This window comes from Alligator sinensis, unplaced genomic scaffold (assembly GCF_000455745.1).
Source record: "Alligator sinensis unplaced genomic scaffold, ASM45574v1 scaffold1311_1, whole genome shotgun sequence".
Classification (NCBI taxonomy): domain Eukaryota; kingdom Metazoa; phylum Chordata; order Crocodylia; family Alligatoridae; genus Alligator; species Alligator sinensis.
Genome location: NW_005843018.1, coordinates 45,929 through 65,600, shown reverse-complemented (window position 1 = coordinate 65,600; position 19,672 = coordinate 45,929). Strand labels below are relative to the sequence as shown.

The 19,672-nt window shown below is 41.9% G+C and overlaps 1 protein-coding gene across 1 annotated transcript in view; it reads left to right on the top strand.

Annotated features, from left to right (window-relative positions):
* Positions 1–19,672, top strand: part of LOC112548220 (3-hydroxymethyl-3-methylglutaryl-CoA lyase, cytoplasmic-like) — a gene marked incomplete at its 3' end in the record, with an annotated part of 67,247 nt that overhangs the window by 4,887 nt on the left and 42,688 nt on the right. Inside the window, exons 2-3 of the mRNA XM_025193115.1 lie at positions 3,335–3,412; positions 4,303–4,410. Of these exons, the coding sequence (XP_025048900.1) occupies positions 3,335–3,412; positions 4,303–4,410 (186 nt within the window). The remainder of the gene's footprint in view (positions 1–3,334; positions 3,413–4,302; positions 4,411–19,672) is intronic.

Sequence of the window (19,672 nt, the reverse complement as noted above, 5' to 3'; positions counted from 1 at the left end):
GCCACGTGGGAATAATTTAGAAACAGCCAATAGTGGGGAACAAATTTGCATGCGGGTGGCGGGAACTCCTTTGCACCGGGGTTTTCTCTTTGCAACTGAGAATTGCACCGTGCAAAGAAAGCTCCTTGTGGCGGGAAATAATTCTGCAGTGCCGAAGCGCACACAAAATCATACCCTTGGGTTATGACACCAGACAGCAGCAGATTATATTTTTTCCCTACTATGTTCAATGGGCCAGGGCCTGGGCTAGGTTTCCTAGTTTAGTACTCGTATGTAATAAGGTTTTCTATATCTTCATTACATCCAGAATAATTCTTCCATACCACTCGTTTGAAAAGCTACGTCTTCATATGTAAAGTGATTCATTCTTTTCACAATTGTTAAATAGATGTTAACCAGGGAGCCGATTTGTCTGCATTATCTTATATTTTTACATTGTCACATCTCATCGCTTGATTGTCTTTCTAAAATGGCCACAATTGTCACTCCCTATGTTCTGCCCTCATAGCAGACCTAATGACTGCTACACAGTAGCATTGTATTGTATAAACACTGCTGAGGATTTGACTGTTTGATTTCAATAAAAGTTTCACCACAGTAAGAACTGAACAAACATGTACAGAATTGGATCCACAGATTGAAATCACTAATGTGCTATGTACATTTTTTCATATACTAGTTTAAGGCTTGGTTCATTCAATCTCTTTTAGTTCTCCTTATTTGCAGTTACAGCTTTACTCACAGAACAGCTGTCTAGAGGTTGATCAGGCCCCTATATCCTTCTTAAGGCACACGCTGGGTTTGTTAGGCTCCACAGCACTCAGAGTTCTTCACAAGATGTGAAGTCCTCCTTCTCCTCCTCCAGATGGTTGTGGAGTCCTCCAACTTGGGCGGAAACCACTCAAGCCTCTTATACAGCTAGCAAGCCAATCGCTAGCTGCCACGTGGGAATAATTTAGAAACAGCCAATAGTGGGGAACAAATTTGCATGCGGGTGGCGGGAACTCCTTTGCACCGGGGTTTTCTCTTTGCAACTGAGAATTGCACCGTGCAAAGAAAGCTCCTTGTGGCGGGAAATAATTCTGCAGTGCCGAAGCGCACACAAAATCATACCCTTGGGTTATGACACCAGACAGCAGCAGATTATATTTTTTCCCTACTATGTTCAATGGGCCAGGGCCTGGGCTAGGTTTCCTAGTTTAGTACTCGTATGTAATAAGGTTTTCTATATCTTCATTACATCCAGAATAATTCTTCCATACCACTCGTTTGAAAAGCTACGTCTTCATATGTAAAGTGATTCATTCTTTTCACAATTGTTAAATAGATGTTAACCAGGGAGCCGATTTGTCTGCATTATCTTATATTTTTACATTGTCACATCTCATCGCTTGATTGTCTTTCTAAAATGGCCACAATTGTCACTCCCTATGTTCTGCCCTCATAGCAGACCTAATGACTGCTACACAGTAGCATTGTATTGTATAAACACTGCTGAGGATTTGACTGTTTGATTTCAATAAAAGTTTCACCACAGTAAGAACTGAACAAACATGTACAGAATTGGATCCACAGATTGAAATCACTAATGTGCTATGTACATTTTTTCATATACTAGTTTAAGGCTTGGTTCATTCAATCTCTTTTAGTTCTCCTTATTTGCAGTTACAGCTTTACTCACAGAACAGCTGTGGCATTTATCTTGTAATGACAACTATTTGATAATCATGACAAAATCCAGATTTGTGTCCTTAATGCTGAAGTCTACCCATATTTTTGAAAAGAACTCTTAAAGAACAACAGTATGCAGCAAATGAAAGTTTTACCTTCACTTTTCAATAGGTTTATTTTCTCAGTGAGTGTGGGCTCAGTGCAGACTGACAATTTTTTAGCTTATTGGAGGTTGTTCATGACCACATACAGCAGTTTTTTGATTTATTTATTTTTACTGGGTTTACATAAGTGTACAGTCAATATATTGAAAAATTTTGTTATATTTCAGCTAGTATTGTGGATATTACTGCAATGAATTTAATCCGTGGGTTACATATTGTAGACAATGCCCACTGAAATCAAAATGTTCCTGGGAGTCTTTCCATTACTGCAGAGAAAAACAGGAATCTACTTGCAACTACAGTGACATTACTAGTAAGAGTGGTTTGAAAGATAAGTATTCTATGTAGTGAATCCTATTAGAGTCGTGGTCATTTTTTTGTTGTTGCAGGAGTGACCTCTTGAGTCTTGTTCTGATTTCAATGAAAGCTTTGCCTCCTGCATTCAGGAGCCTTCATCTCCTAGTTGACATTTCAATTGTTCCAGTGGAATGCAGCTGCATGGGAGGTCATAGTCATGGAGGAACTGGCAGCCTCTCAAGCAGCTCAAACTAGTCCCATCAAGGTCATTAAATATTGAAATGAAGGTATGGGACTGGGCTCTACTTTTAGCACAGTGCAGAGCAGAGTGCATCCCGCAGCTTCTGATAATTCGTTGTCCTTCCATTCTCTTCTGCCCATTTAGGGCTGTGGCAGTATTCTCAACTTTTGCCAGTGTTTAAAGACAGAATGCTTTTCTTTATAAGCATTAGCAATTGTTAAACTCTTTCAAGACATTCTGTGAACATTTAATATCATTAAATCTTGTTAGACAGATTCAGAGTTCAGCCAAATAACAAAAAGGGAAAGTTTAATTTTCCTCTGCCTGCCTTTCGGCTCACATTTTTCCTTATTCTCTCCCTTCTTCCTTAGTTCTTCACACCTTCAACTTCATATCTTTTTAATCTGTTCTTACACCTGGGAAATTCTTCCTGTGTTGTCTGCCAAATATCTTATGTGTTCTTCGTTCCATCCCTGCTTAATACCCCTCACTAAAGCAGAGGTCTTCCTTTCACCTCTCTTGACTTCTGTGCCTTATTTTTGTCTGATTTATGGTCCAGTCTTGCAGGCATTTAGAAGGAGGGTAAATTTATGCAATGAGCTACTCACCCTTTAGCTGAAAAAATGGGGTCTTTGTTTTGAAAACTTTTTATGACAGAACACTTTTATTCTATTAAGTACAATGTTCATATATGGTGCTATCACCCATGAACCCATAACTTTTCTATAATGATAATTTGTGAATTTATAAAACGATGGTAAAGACATAAAAATAAGAAAGCATTTTACTGTCTTTTCTTGAGCCTAAGGTGTGTATACCATGGTCCCACAGATTTTTTTGTAATGGTGCCTACACATGTGGGTTTTTTTACTATCAATGATTTAATAAAAGCAAATATAATACCCACTACATGTAAAAATTCTGTCTTTTATCTTTTAGCGTATAAAATTTTCTGTTCTAGGAATACCAGAAGTCTGAACTTCCTGAGTACGTAAAGATAATAGAAGTTGGGCCCAGAGATGGATTGCAAAATGAAAAGGTGATTTTTATACAGATAAAGCAGCATTGTTATAATTTGCACAATGTTTTTATTCTAATGTATCTGGTTGGCTATTATACGTGGATATTTAAATGCAATGACAAACCACAGCTTCTGCTTGTTGTGTTAAAAGTTTGCTTTGCTTTGCTATTATATTGCTCACCATCTATATTTCTATTGCTAGTTGAGTTCAGTAGCTGTGTTGTGGACACAAGCTAGTAAGTGTTCATGCCATGCCTCACACAAACAGGCACCAACCAACCCTCATTGGGTCCTTCAGTGTGACTGTAATAATAAAGTTTCTGTGCAACGTTTCTGGTTTCAGATATAATCCACCTAAAGTTGTGGGATGGGAACTGGATAGTGTCTTTATATAAGGGGAAGAAAAGTGAGCTTTATACAATTCCCCTGATTCTTCACAATACCCCAGAATTGGCTGTTGTTTCCACCAACAGTATAGCAGACTTGTGCATTATTCTTACTTGTTCCCTTGCCATGACTGGAATATTATGATAATGAACAAATTAATTACTTCAGCTTTTTGGCTTACTTGTAACTAGTATGCCATATTAGAGCATACAAATAGCGACTCAGAGTTTTGTTGGATATGGTGGAATATAAACCTAAAAATAAAATCAAAATTAATAACAAATATTAAGGACAGTAACTGATTCCTAGGTCCCTTCCTATTTGGGAGACACTTCATTACTATCCCTGCTGTTACTCATAAACCCATTTGTGAGCAATATGGAATGGTGTCTTTAGATTTCATTGCTCACAAAGAGTATCTGGTCATGGTTTAAAGTAGTGTTCCTTCTTTTGTATTACGGACTTTTTATTTGTAAAAGATATTTATTGCATAACATATTTTGCATGCTTTATGTTCATAGGTCATAGTACCAACTGATATAAAAATTGAGTTAATCAACCAGCTTGCCAAAGCAGGATTGCCTGTCATAGAAGTGACCAGTTTTGTTTCCTCAAAATGGGTACCTCAGGTAGGTAAACTGCATGTTTAAGTGGAATTCTGAAATCAAACGAGTAGTCATAAAAAATCAACATTGTTGAATTTTTTCACATCCTAGCTTACATTATATGTGAAAAAGAAGGTGGAATTGAGCTAATCTGTTTTGTAAAATAATCTGCTGCAATACTACTGTCACAGGCCGGCTGGGCACTGTGAGCATATCAATTTTATCACAGGCCAACTGGGCTGTTTGATTCAGTTTTGGATCGAGGAGGCAAAATTGGGAGTGGAATAAAGGGAAATTTATTATAGCTTACACACACACAACAGTTAACAGAAAGATAAATGCGATAAGCAGATAAGGCAGTATAAAAGAGCTGATAGTAAATAATAACAACAGATGATAATAACAGATAGATAGATAGATCAATCTGTCACAGGCCAACTGGGCACTGCGAGGGTATTAGCCACACTGGGCTGTTCAAAACAACAAATAGACAGACATGGGCTGGCAACTTATCGATAGTCCCGCAATGCCAAGTGCGCGCCAAGTGATTCCAGCGAAATCAGGTGTCCATGATGATTGATGCTGTCAGAGGGATTACCGGGGAAGGTCCCTTGCTCAGGATCCAATCCTCACTCACACCGGGAGTCCGGGGTCTGGGCGTGGGACAGAAATGACCGTTCTGTTCTCTCCTTCCTGCTGGTTACCTGATGCATGTGTTTTTTATACCTAGTCTTATGTTAATCTGTTGGCCTCAGGGTCACTCACAATGTTGCCCTATAGCTGTTACCCTGTGGGACTGAAAGGTGTTAAAATTATCATAAAAGGTTACTACTTAGACTCAGGTTTATCCAATAAGCAAATTATGATGCAGCACCTTTAGGTTTTAAATTGACATCGCTCCGCCTAAATCCCAACCCTTTTTAGGCTTCATTTGAATATGCTTTCTTGGGATATGCTTTCCTGGAATGTGTTGGGTGTGCCAAGCAGTTGGATTCAGTTTTTATCATTAAGGCTGAACCCTGAGCAAAAAACCGTTAGGCCAGCTAATCTCATAGCTACAGTTTTGCCTGTGGGGCCCAGTTAGTTCCATTTTGGTTTTCATTTTGGTTAAACTTATGACAGACAAGTTACATTTTCAGTTTAGAAACTTATAAGCTAATATTAACTAATATTACCTGTTTAGGCAAAATACCAAATGCCTCCAAGAAGCACATATTATTGCTTATTAATCCCTCTGGTTCTGGCTGTCACATACCACTCACAGTTCAAAAGCCTTAGATTTCCACCTACTCCATAGAAGACTAGGTACTAAGGTACCCAAACATTGAAGTACCTTTAAATATTTGGATCTTCCAGTTGCTTTTTAGGGTGAATTCCAGTGACTAATACTGAGGTCTTGTAACATGGACGCTTTATTTCTCTTGGGCATTTGGAACTGGAAGGTTTTAAAACTGAAAAAAACTGTTGGTGTCTATATGGATTTTTGGCGTCTTGGATGATCCAACAAAGAATGAAGGTGTTTCAATGCTAAGTCTTGTATCACCTATTTTTTACCTGCCAGGAGGCATAATGGAATCTACAGCCCTGAGTTAGGTATCCAGCCTTCTTATAAAATGCCTGAAGTTAATTGTTTCACTCGCACTGAATGTGGAGCTGCCTAAGCTAATTTGTAGGACATGCTGAAAAGGAACTGAGTGCTAATTCTAGCCTGCAGAAAGAAACTTTCCTACTCTCAGGATTCACAATCCTAAACTCTTTTCTGGAGTTAAATCCCTAATCCAGCTCTTTTAAAAAAAATATGGGTAGGAACACCCTTTAACAAATGGTGCAAAACAAACACCAACAGACTCTCCCTACTGCCTGAATAAGGGTGTTTGTGTCTGAAAGCTTGCAAAGAACAATTTTTCCAACTATTTAGTTGGTCTAATAAAATATATCACATATACCCAAAGAACCATCTGCCTAGGTCCAGTAGTTGAGCATCTACCTAGGATATGGGAGGTGTGGGTTAAATTCATTTGTTTGTCTGAAAGGATTTGAGCCTGTATCTGGAACATGAATGCTCCAAAATGATATTCTGGTGTGAGGCTCTATCAAAGCTTTTCCATTTAGCCTGGAATAATTAGTCCCTGGGCTGGAGAGATGTGATAATGGATAGGGAACTTGCCTGTAAAGGGGCAGACTTAGGTTCCAGTCATTGCTATAATGAATATTTAAATATTTTTAATTAAGTTGTCATTGGAGCAGGGACTGAAATTTCAGGCTATGTACAGGCATTACATTTCTGCTGGGAGACCTGCCACTCTCCTAGTAGAAACTAGGGCCCCTGGCATATGTTCATTTTATGGCCTGATGATATCTGATTCCATATCCCAACAAAAATGCATGGCAGTATATGTGATTTTAGGATAAGGTATCAGATCTCAATTGTGCTTGCCAGTACAAGGGGAGCCCAGGGTCCCAGGCTCCTACTGAACTACCAAGTTGAAAACTAGGTGGCTGTAATATGACTGAACAATTTTAGGTCCCAGGCCTGGGACCACAGTGCAGCCAGTTCAAGACTCCAGTGCAGTCTTTGGGCTGGGATAATCAGCTGATTGTGAGTCTCAACTGCAAGATTGCACCAGAGGTGGTTCAAAGCTCAGATGTAGTCCCAGGGCTGAGACTAGCAATCAGTTGATCCCAGCCCTAGAACTGGGAGTCTTGAGGAGCTTTGGTTACACTATCATACGTTCAGTTGAAGGTGTGTTGGAAACCAGTCACAAAAATGTTACAGATCCTTTGTGGAATGGTGTTGTATTTAGTATCCTGTTTTGTCACACCTTTAATTCCTTGACTATGTAGCAGATGCAATTTGTGATGTGATTAACAAGTTAATTGCATCTTAGTTGTAATATTTGCTAGGGACCTAGGGGCATACAAGTATTGATTCAGTTTCTTCTAGGGGAAAGATCTCCCCTGCAAAAAGGATCTCCCCTGCATCTTTACATCTGGAAGATCTCCCCTGCAAAAAGACTTTCAAAGGAATGAACACCTGTACCCTCCTTTTCTGGTCCAGTCCAGGAGGGAAATCAAGCAGCAGGGCGATGCTGCCTCGGCTTCATAAGATAAAGAACTTGCCTAATTTGGGGAATGGGCTGGGGGAACATTGCCCCACTGCTCCACTCCCTTGCTGGTTCAGGCTGTTCTGGGGAATGGGCAGGAGGCTTTACCCTAGTGCTCTGTCCACTGCACTCATAAAACTGCAAGCAGATCAGAGAAACAGCATCCAGTTGCTCCCCACTCATTCCCAAGCTTGGGGGTCTTTTCACACGATTCCACTCCCAGCTGGGCCTGAAAGGATTAGAGTAGCTGCTATACTCCTTCCTTCCCCAGATCTGTGTCACGCTGGTCTGGAGAAGATGTGATGAGCAGGGGAGAAAATGTAGCTGCAGACAGAATGTCTCTACTGCTCCCTCTCCAAGAAATATTTCTAAAGGTGAACATTTTTCAGAAATTTCCACCTCCTAGAAATGAACACGTGTTCCAGGCCTAAGTATTTCCAAGAGGTGAGTGCAGAGAATCACCAAGTCATAGAGCAGGGGTGGGCAAAATATAGCTTGCAGGCCAGATTCAGCCTGCCAGGCAATTCCGTCTAACCCACCATAAGCCCCCTGTAAGCCCTAATCCTCGCTGCCCCAATGAAAGCCGGTCTCCATGCAGGAGGTGCGGCTCTGGTTGCTAAGCAACCAACCCTCACCTCAGCCAGGCCTTTGGGCATCTCGGGGCCCAAGTAAGAGAGTGCTGGAGACAAGAAGCCTCTACATGGCAGAGGCTTTTTGTTACCAAATTTGCCCATTACTTTGGGGTGTGCTCATGTATTAGGGATAGTTTCTAGGGTCTTGGTGATTCTTTCAATGTGCTGCTTGTGTTACTATATGGAGCTGTATTTCTCCCTTCTGCAAGCCCTCACCCCCAATGGAGCTATCTTGCAGGATTCAATCTCAATGGGCTGGGTTCCTCCAGTCACCAAATCAGTCATACACACAAACACACACAAATTAACGTGACACGCCTGACCTGGCCGGGCTGATCAGCATGGACAGGCTGACACCCTCATATGCCAAGAATCAGTTCATAAGAGCAACAATAAAATGCAGTCAGACACAAGCGCACAGGTAAACAGAATCCCTCTGAATCCGGCTGGGTGTCCAGCTGACACCCTCATGGGCCAGCATTCAGTTCATAAGGGCACGTCTGAGTCAAACTGGGTCAATCAGCCTATACAAGCTGATCCCCTTATGTGTTTCAAACTCAGCACGTCCCAATCTTTGGCCTCTTGATGAGCAGACCCCACAATAATTTGGGCTTCACAGGGATCTTTAGCATAGGTAAAAGAAGCGTTGCTGCAGAGCACGGGAGGAAAGAGAAGCAGAGAAGGAAAAATATACCCAATTACTACCAGTTTGACTATAAAAGTTATTTATTGCTAAGCATATGAAATATATAATAGTACTAGTAGTAATAGACATGCAAAAGAAAAACAAACACCAACAATGACAATACTACCCTGGTTTCACTAAGTATTTGGGGAAACTTAGCTCAAGCTTAACTGATACAGTTCAGGTTCAGAAGTTTATGCCTAGAAAGAAGACAGAGAACGCTGGGATCTCACCTAGTCCACGGTACTCAGGCTGCAAAGCTGACAGGCACAGTCTGTAGCACAGTCCTTGAAGGGAGAGATGATCTGTTCTTCCAGCGTCCCAAGAACGACAGGGGATGGTGTCAGCACAGGGGTTTTCTTCTTCTCCTTCTTTCTTCCTGCTTCTACTTCTTTTCCTTCCTTTTCCTCTTCTTTCCTCTTTTTCCTCTTGCAGCACACACACTTACAGATTTTTATACCCTCAGTTCAGCTGCTCCGTAGCACCCTCAGTAGTGTAAATCATTGTCTTTTCTATTGACAAGGGGTTATCTGGTTTGGACCATCTCAGGAAACTGATTGATAATCAGGAAACACTTAAGATTAGGGAGTAACCCAAATACTTGGGAGCCAGCTTGAGATTCCTATGGGTGGCAGATATACTGATGGGATATCTCATGGTTTCTTCAGGAACAATAGATAGCTTGCAGCATCAGGATTTTGGATTTTTACTTGTTGTGCACAAGCCTCAGCTTAGCATGACTTTTCCAGATCTTACTATAGTCTTTTAACAGACTTAAAGCAATTATTGGGGTGCTCATAACCTTTTGTGGAGAGGACTCCCACCAGTCGTCTCGGGAAAGATATGACAACACCTGGGATTAGGGCTCCAGCAGGCTGGATGCTGTGATGAACCCTTAACCATTGTTCAAATGTTGCCCATACCCCCTCTGACTCGGTCTCTTGCCTCAGCATTCCCTAACCCGGCAACCGAGTTTTAGTCAATCAAGTTTAAATAGGCCTCCCATAGTGGGACCGGGGAATGTACGGCCCGAGATGCCTATTACTTAGAGCTGTGTGCGCGTGTCTGGGGGGGAAAAGTCCTTAGTAAATCCAGATTAGAACTGGTCTGATAAATGCTGAGCTGGGTGTGTGTGAACATGGGTTGATTAACATTTGAAGCACAGATTCCCCATCATGCAGCACTCTCCTGCTTCTCTGGTCCCAGAATTCACTGCAGTCTCTGCTTCAGGCTTTCTGTTTTCCATCTCTCATGTAAATGAATGGTCATCTGGTTCCATCTCGGATGTAAATGAGACCTAGGGCAGTTGATTCACTCTTGTCACCCTTATCTGGTGAGGGTCTTAGGTGCGTCTCTCACTGCATCTTAATCAGTTTTGTTTAGGTAGAGGAGGGGAGGGAAGGGGGGGTGAGTCCTTTGTGAGTCAGACAGACTGCATCCTGTGCCCCGGTTGCCCAAGAACACAGAGCTGAGACGTAACACTTTTGCCTGGCCACCCCATGGCTGTTTCCAGCCTTCCTGCTTGCAAGTCAGGAAATTCCCATTGGGCTGGGGGTCAGGGACTCCTGTTGAGGGAAAGGGGGCTGGGAGGGCAGGGGCTGCAAGAGTGCAGGGTTTGCATGCTATGGGGCTGGGTGGAGCTGCCCCTGCATGCTGCCACTATATGCAGCTGGGGACTTGGGAGGGAGTGCAGGAGCTGCATGTTATAGGACCAGGTAGTAACCGAGCTGTTATGGGACCAGGCTGGCCCTACAACCTGCCACCATGTGTGGCAGGAGACTCAGGTGGGAGTGCTATTGGGCCAGGTAGGGCTGGCCCCACATGCTGCTGCCATGTGTTGCTGGGAACTGGGGTGGGAGCACAGGAGCTGCAGCTATGGGGCTGGGTGAGGCTGGCTTTGCTTGCTGCTGCCACCTGCGGCCAGGGACTGGGGTCGGAGAACAGGGAGCTGCATGCTATGGGGCTGGGCGGGGCTGGCCCCACTCACTGCCACCACATGCAGATCCAGGGACTCGCACACTGCAGGGATGCCAAGGACACCCTCCCTCCTATACACACACACCAACACCTTCCCACACATACGGCCCCCAAACAGACGCATACCCTCCCACACTGGCACACACTCCCACAGCCCTCCATCCCCACCATATCTGCACACACAAACCCACATACCCCCACTCCAACCGTCTGGGGTTTGGGGCAGGACTCCTGGTCCCAAGATGGTGACCTTGACTTCAAGATCCTCAGCTTCAGGAAAGCTGACTTCCGGAAGCTCAGGTTTGTTGGTGAGGCCCTGAAAGATCCAACAGGGAAGGGATTACAAGATGAGTCTAAGACACGATCCTAAAAGCTCAAGGGAAGTCCATTCCAGCCCACAGGAAAGGTAGTAAAAGGGCTGGGAAATCCCCCTGTGTAAACTGGGAACTCATGGACCATCTTAATCTTAAAAGAGAAGCCTATAGGGGTTGGAAGACAGGAAATACCTCTAAGGATTATGTATCGCTGGCCCGCATCTGTAGGGAACGGACCAGAAAAGCCATGGCCAAAACTGAGCTCAAGCTGGTTATGGGAATTGAGGACAGTGAAAAGTCCTTTTTTCAGATACATAGAAAGTCAAAAGAAAAATAAGGGCAACATTGGACCCCTGCTGAATCAAATGGGGCAGCTGACAACTGACACCCAGGAAAAAGCTAATCTCCTCAATGATTATTTTGTGTTGATTTTTCACCAGCCCAAGGGGACCACCCTCCCTGACATGGCACAGGATTACGAGGGTACAGGTGAGCATACACCTACATTTGGTAAAGACCTTGTGAGGGAACACTTTGAGAGGCTGGACACTCATAAATCAGTGAGCCCAGATGAAATGCACCCAAGAGTGCTAAAAGAGTTGGCTGACATCTTAGCTTGGCCATTGGCAAGGATATTTGAGAACTTGTGGCACTCGAGTGAGGTTCCTGAAGACTGGAAGAGAGCCAATGGGGTGCCTATCTTCAAGAAATGAAGGAAGATCCAGGGAACTTCAGGCCAATCACTTTGACCTCAGTTCCTGGAAAGATCTTTGAGAAATTTATCAAAGAATCCATCAATAACAGGCTGACAGAAGGTGCCATTCTGAGAGACAGCCAACACAGCTTCATTACGGGTAGGTCATGCCTGAAAAATCTCATCTCCTTCTATAACCAGGTGATGTGTCACCTGGACAGGAGGGGAGAGGTTGATCTCATATATTTTGATTTTAAAAAAGCTTTTGACTTGGTCTTCTACAATATCCTTGTGGCAAAATTGAGGGACTGAGGCCTTGGCATCCTCATGGTCCGATGGCTGGGGAACTGGCACTGTGGTCAGAGCCAGCTGAAATAATTGCCCGGCCCTGCCATAGAGTCACATGTTCTCTGTCTTCTGATGAAGTTACACATTACATTTGGACCATACTAAGCGCACTTAAAATGCAAAGGTGCCTATACATTTGCAGCACGTTGGAACAAACTCTATTAATCATGTCTGCTGGAGTGTGGTAATTATTGTGTTCCAGAAGACTCCACTGTCATATGTATCAGCATCCCCGTACTGAAAAATGGCAGTGGGCATGCTTTAATGAAAGCTTATTCAATGGGCTTTTGTTAAAGTACCCCCATCACCATTTTTCAGTGCAGGGATGGTGATACACATTATGTTCTGGACGCATTAATTGCAGCGGCTCTTAGAGCCACTCTAATTAAAGTGCCCCAAGTGTCTGCATGTTAAAGCTTGTTAACTTGTTAACTCTGAGCATCTCAAAGTTACACCACTGCAAATGAGGATTAACTGTGGGTCATGTTAGGGTAACTTCAGTCTGCTCTGTGGAAATAAAACAAATAATTTGCAGTCCTCCAGCATCCCAGGATACCCCACTCTCAGCCAGCCCCACTCAGAGCAGGGATAGAGTTCAGGTGTCCAGGCTCCTAGCCATGCCCTTGCTCTCCAATCCTCTAGTGGTAAGTCAGAGCTGTGCAGACAAGAAATAGAATTAACCTTTAATGTGTGTGCAACTGTTCACACCATGGAGGTATAACTTTGTACAGATTTAATATGGTTCAAGTATATTTCACCCTTTTTTCTGTTGCCCAGTGAATATATAATTATTCCGTCCAAAACTGAAAAGCTGAAAGAAACTCACACTGCAATACCCTGTACCTTTGTTTTTAGAGTATTCACCCAAAGCAGCTGTGGGTTTCAAACTCCTCAGGCAGAAAAGGGATTTGAGGATCAAGCATTTTGGACTTAGACACCTAAACACTTAGTTACATACCTGACGATACACAAATACAGGGTCATTTGAAACTCATTTTTTGTATTGTGATGATGGCCACAGACAAAGATTATTGTGCTTCAACCATGCTAGCTTGTGTTAGATTTGGATTTGAATGGATTGCCAAGGATATTTTAAAAATATTTTGTTTAAAAAGCCAGGTATTATTTTTCATTAAAATTGTACTTACTATGTATTTGTAACAGACAGAAACAGTTTTGCAACAGTACCAGAGTGCAGCATACATGTGACTGGAATTTAGACATGGAATTACACAGGCTATTTACAACCACGGGTATGTTATTAGAAAATGTCTTTGAAGGATAAATACTTGAAGAGCAACGAAGAAAGAGGGAAACTATTTAAATTTTAATTATCATTTGTTGCCCATCTTCTGTTAAAGTATGTGGAAGATATTTCAGTTTTAAACTAGAAATACACCCTTGGGGTTAGATTGTGCCTCAGATACTCCACTGAGAGAAATGTATGGGAGCCTTGTGTCCACTTAGGCACTGGCAAACAGGACAGTCTGATTTGTATGAGGGAGCCTGCTGTACCCTCATATAAATCAGGGTAAAAGAGGTGTTTTGAGTTACTCCCTCCTGTCCAGCACAATTTGAGAGTTCTTAGGGAGTTGCAGAATGCCTCCTTGTCTCCCTACTGGGGTGGCATGCTTATAAGCCACAAGACAGTAATACAGTATAGCGCTAGTCTGCTGTAAGCTTTCAAACTGTTCACATGAAAAGCTCTTACTGTACCATCACACTTCAATGGTTAGAGTATCAGAGAATAATGTATGTTTTTTTAAATGTTAGGATGAAAAGCCTAAGGCAAACATGGGTCTGTTTTTCTTTGGTTCTTTCTCTCTTGTTTAATTCCTTCCTTTTCCTGTGACCTCTCTGGAACAGCAAATTTAGCTCAGACTTGTCAGATTTGAAAAAAAAGAACAATTCCTTCTTATCTCAAATTAAAGTCTGAATATTTTGTTTTAATGGCTTACACAATGCTTAAAATAGTTCCTATTAAATGATAAGGTAGTGTTGCTTTGAGAGGGAGTGCAGTCTTGATTATGTCTTTTCTTTTTTCTTTTCATAGGTCATGGGAATAGAATCCCCGGTTATGTTTAGATCACTCATTCACTTATTTCTTTTTTTAGTATTTTAAAGCTCTTTTATGGTTTCCCTTCTACTGTTTGGTTTGGCACAGAATTTATAACTCAGAAAAGCCAAAAGAAAAAGTTCCACAGTAGCAAGGTGCCATGTAAAACAGGATCCCACACCTATAATCTAAATGGCCAAGAATGATAAATATCTGCCATTAAAAAGCTTATTTTTAAAAGAATTTAGAAAAGGAATATTTTACTACAATTTAAAGTCTAATAGCATGCAGTGTATGTTAAAATAAGGCTTTACTTATAGGATCCAAGGGGTCCAATATCAAGGGGACAAAGGTAACACACAAAACTTTTTTTGGAATTGGAACCAGTTTTCATAGTGGTTGTTGGTATCCTTTCAGTTTGTTAATATATTTTAAATCATGCTGTAATTTTTGGTGTGGAATTAGCTCCAGTACTTAACATTTAATTAATTACTTGGTATCAGAGGCTTTTTCCTAATCCGAGAAAGGTTGATACTATTTTTATTAAGTTAAGGACTGAAAATTTGTGCTTACAAAAACGTCAATTTAAAAAAATGCGTATTTTGTAGGTGCTCATTACATGTTAGGTGATCACACTGATTTACTTTACATGGAAACCATAATACAAATTACTTAGTGCCAGCATTTGATCCCTGACAAAGACTAAATTATGCGCATGAATATGGGCATGTCTACACATGCACCCCACTGCACAGTTGGTACTAAAGCAAGTACTAACTGACTGCACAGTACCTGCCATAGCAACGATCTATGGTGACGTAGCACCTCATGTAGGCATGCCCTATATGTAGGTGTTGCTTGAGGCTACAAAGAACATTTTGGAGCTATATGTCATCTCTGCACAAACATTTATTTAGGCATAAATTTAAACAGATTGTTGGTGAATCTCTTTTCTCTGCATTTTTTAAGATATGCTTATTTTTAGAAGAAGCCAGAGAAACATGGCTCTTCTGTTGCTTTATTTCATTATTTTCTTCGCCAAAATAATGTTTAATGAGTTAATGAAGTAGCCCTGTTGCAACAGTCAAGTGTTGAACATAAGCTGTGTGGACTGATCATTGTGCCTTGCTAATCATTATAAATTGATAATGCTTTGATTGTGCATTCAGGCTAAGTTGTGTAAAAGACCTTGTATAGCACAGATTTTGTATTACAGCTTTGCAAAACTGTGAAATAAATATCATATCAACCTTAATTTCCATAAAGATTGGGGACTTGGTTTGGAAAACTCTGGCTATAAACAGGTATCATCTTTGGAGCAGGATCAGCTGTACCCGGATGTGTCCACTTCTTTGGTGTCCACAGACATTGCCAAGGCCTGAGACTAGCAGGGTACTGAGACCAGGAGCAGCAGGCCCCTGCTGCTCCCAGAGCTTCAGAGTGCTTATCCTGTGGACAGTGGCCCCAGGTGCTGTGTCTCAGACAGGAGCACAGCAGCAAGATATGGGCACTGCAGAGGAGAATTAGAGTGAGGAGAAGTGACAGCAGCAGAAGCTTTCCCTGTGACATGGTGGGGAAAAGTTGCAGTGGTATAATGGTCTTGGTATCTGCCCACCTCTGATCCACACTGGGTCATTCCGGCCCATAGCCTGAAAAGTTTACAAATTGCTGGTTTAGCTTAAAACACATGCTGAAGCTACATTTTAAACATACAGCATTTGAGTTCCAAGAATTGCATCCTTGATTGAATTCTAGTAAAAATTAACAATACATTAGCATAACTCATGATATGCATGTATGTTGCACAGATATGTTTATTAATCCTATGTTACATTTAACTATTTAAAACAATAATCTTTTATTTGATACAATAGTTTGCATTGCATGGTTCCTGGTAAATAATTCACTCCATTTTTCTATACCTATTACCTTACATCATTCATTCCCTTCATCCCTCATATTTTTTCTGACAAGAGAAGCAAGGAAGAGAGAGAAGTGTGAGAAAGCAAAAAAGGCGGACCAAATCAATGTAAATTATCCCAATCTGGATTTCCTTGTGTATTTCACCTTTCATTTGTAAGATCCTTGGGTCAGGGGCAATATTTATTCATGGTATAATATTGCACAGTTTATGCTAAAGACATGAAAACAGTAAGGGACAGGTGGACATGTAGGAGGAACAACGAAGTGGCTGTAGAGTATGAATCATAATTAGCTAGAGTGAAGAGTGTAATGAGCAAACCAGGTGGACAGATGGAAGTTGATCGGGACTTACTGAAACAGGTTGAAAAACCTCAGTTCAATTGACAGAAAAGCTGAGTATATGAAGTTGATTATTACGTAAAAGGTTCTGGAGTCTGTCTAATTGGGCCCACTCTTCATAAACAGTTAGTCAAGCTCTGTACCTTCTTCTTTCAACACCTCTTCCCAGTGTGCTATTAAATTAGCTTTTCAGGATTTGAAATATTAAACAATTACATGTTTCTATTGCTTTATTTGGAAGCAGTGTTCCCTCTAAGCTGCATGGCACGCACGGCTGCGGAGGCACACCTGGCAGCGCAGCATGAGTGCACCTGTGCGACTGGGCACGCTGCACAGCTTGGAGGGAATGCTGTTTAGAAGATCCCATGGGCTAAGTACAGACAGTCAAAAACCTGAGGCTGAATGGATTCAGTCTTTGCAGGTTAATTTAAGCTGCAAAGATTGAATCAGTAGGCAAATGAACAGACATTCACTTGTAATTCAGGAAATTCAGCCACATACCTGCAGTGACTCAAGCCCGAAGCCAGGGGACACTGGATCACAGCTCTCCAGCAAGTGGCTAGCCTGGGCTGCGTGTTTGCTTCCTCTTCCTGCCGCCCCTGAGGTCTCTGGGATTTACAGTCCACAATCATAAAAGCAGGAATCTCCAGGGTTGTTCATCACTTCCTCTTCCTGCTTCCAGGTGCCTCTGGGATTTGTAGTCCACAATCACAGCTAGTGTTAAGTAAGACAGCAGGGAAAAGGGCAGCTCTGTACTCAGAGGAAGCTCTGTACTCAAGGGCAGTTCTGTACTCAGTTTAATCCTCCCTGGTCTCAGACTCCAGCTGCGGTTTGTCTGGGGAGGCTAGTGAGCCGGCCAGTGAGTCCACTCTCACTGCTCCAGCTAGGAAGCAGAGGAGCGAGGCCAGCCCTATTCTGTGGAGTAGACAGCCAGTCCAGCTCAGGGCTGCAGAGCATGCTGGGATGCTGAGAGACTCTGATTTAACTTAAACCAGAAAGGGGATTGGGACAGAAGTTTCATTAAGCGGTTTGACCTAAATCAGTTAAGTCTGATACTGCATTCAACCAGGTTTATCTTAAACCAGTTTCAGTCATTTTGAAGGTGATTTATGTACACTGAACTTTTGTTCTGTTACAGGTTTAAACCAGTTTCTGATCACGTAAATCAGTTTATGCGTAACTTCTGTCCCTAGCCCTGAAGATGGTTCAAATAATTTGAAAGAAATCAAGGATTAATTTAACACCAGGGCACACATTATTGTGTACTAGGAGCCTTTAATGGTGTGAAAGCAAATCTAAACAGCAGTTGAAACCATATTATTCAGTTGCATCTTTTGAAATCTCAAAGCCTTTAAGACGTGAAATATGAGGAATATGTTAAGTTTATTGTTTCCAGACATGGATATCATTCAAAAGTACTGAATTCTTTTTTCACTTCATTCAGTTGAAATTTTCTGGCAATGATCCTGTTATGGTATAGCATTAACAGAAATTACTTAATTTGATTAATGATCTTCTTGAGTAATTGAGTGAACTATCTTTAAGCTTGAGTGGGGAAAAAGATAACTGTATCAGAAAAAAACATGAGGGTCTCCTGAGAGTGAAGCAACCTGCATGATTTGGCATTGCTAATAAAAACAAAATGTTAGAATAATATACTTTTCTTTTTTTTCATAACTTACTGTTTTAATAATGTAACAATATTTTATGAAGTTTGAAATGAAGAAAATCTAGGGGCCTTAGGAAGTTGCATTGTGCAATTCAGAAGAGCTGTTTAAGTCATTATTAATCATGTAAGTAAGGATGGCAGTATTGTCTATGATAAAGAATGCCTGACAGTCCCTATGACAAGACCCTGCTTTCCATTTCCGCAAATATAATTGCTTTATAATCATTTCCTAAAGTTTTTGCTTCTAGATGATTTGTTTGGAAAATTCCAGCCAAAATTAGTTCAAGATATTAGTTTTTCCATTAGCTCAAGTGGCAGAGTTCTGCATGGGGGTTTAAAACTACATGATCTCATAATATATTTTCTACCTAGCTGCTGCCTCATTCAGAATACAGGACTAGCCAGTGTACACGTAGGGCATGTCTACACCATATTGGCAACATGCCATACCTGGGAGAGCCTGAACCACATCTTGCTGCTGGAACACATGCTTCAAATATAGGAGAATGATGTTGAAGATGCACCGGAGCAGCCCCAGTGCTTTCTTTCAAGCATACTAGCTCATCTGCACCCCACACACAGATCTGGGGGGGCACAGGTCCCCCCTACCCCCCTAGGAATGCATGCAGCAGTGGGGAGCTGGCCCCCTGGATGAGCTGCCCACAGCCCTATCCCACTCCCTGTTGGGGCCTCTGGGCACACATTTTAGCCCCAGGTAGCTGCCCCAGCCCTGCCAATTTCCTCCCTTCCTATGGGGCCCTCAATCCCCCCCCCACAAGACTTACCTGCAGGGCCTGCTTTCCATGCTGCCTTGTGGCCATGTGCATATACGTGTACATGGGGCCCCCTCCCTGACTGCCCTCCTCCTATTCCCCCTAGCCCCTTTCAGGCTGGAACTCTACCAGCCTACAGAGAGCTCTTTGCAAAAGTGCAAAATCCGTGTTTCTCTATTAAAATGAAAAATCTGTGTTTTTCTCAGGTAAAAAGGGAAAACCTTGGTTTTTTATGTATTTTTTTTTCATGGGAAACGGAAAACCCAGATCCCTGATTACAAGATTTCAGTGACTGGGACTGTAAGTAGAGCACCAGGCTTATAAGACTTGGGATAAAAACTTGCAAGCTTAGCAAAGATAAAACAATCTGTTTAGAAAATGGCCTGGAAATGAGTGAAGTTAGTGTCATAATGTGTGATTGGTATCAGGATCAGGTGAAAAGGTTGGGGGAGCGGGCAACAGAAAGAAAGAGAGAGACACAAGAGTGAAACAATGGATGAGAAGAAGGAATGCACAAGAGAAGAAGAAACAGGGCTAAAATGCATGATACCTTTACACCAGGGTAATCAGACTGGGACACTGGTATAAACAAAGAGCAGACACATATGTGATGCATACTTCTACACTGAATTGAATGTGGTTTATTTCTGATTTATCCCAGGAAAATTCTAGGTATTTATTGCACATTTATTTTGATAAGTAAAGTGAATATTTTATAAAATGTCATTTACTTACCCGTACCTGAGTTAACAAGAACAGCTACTGCTACAGA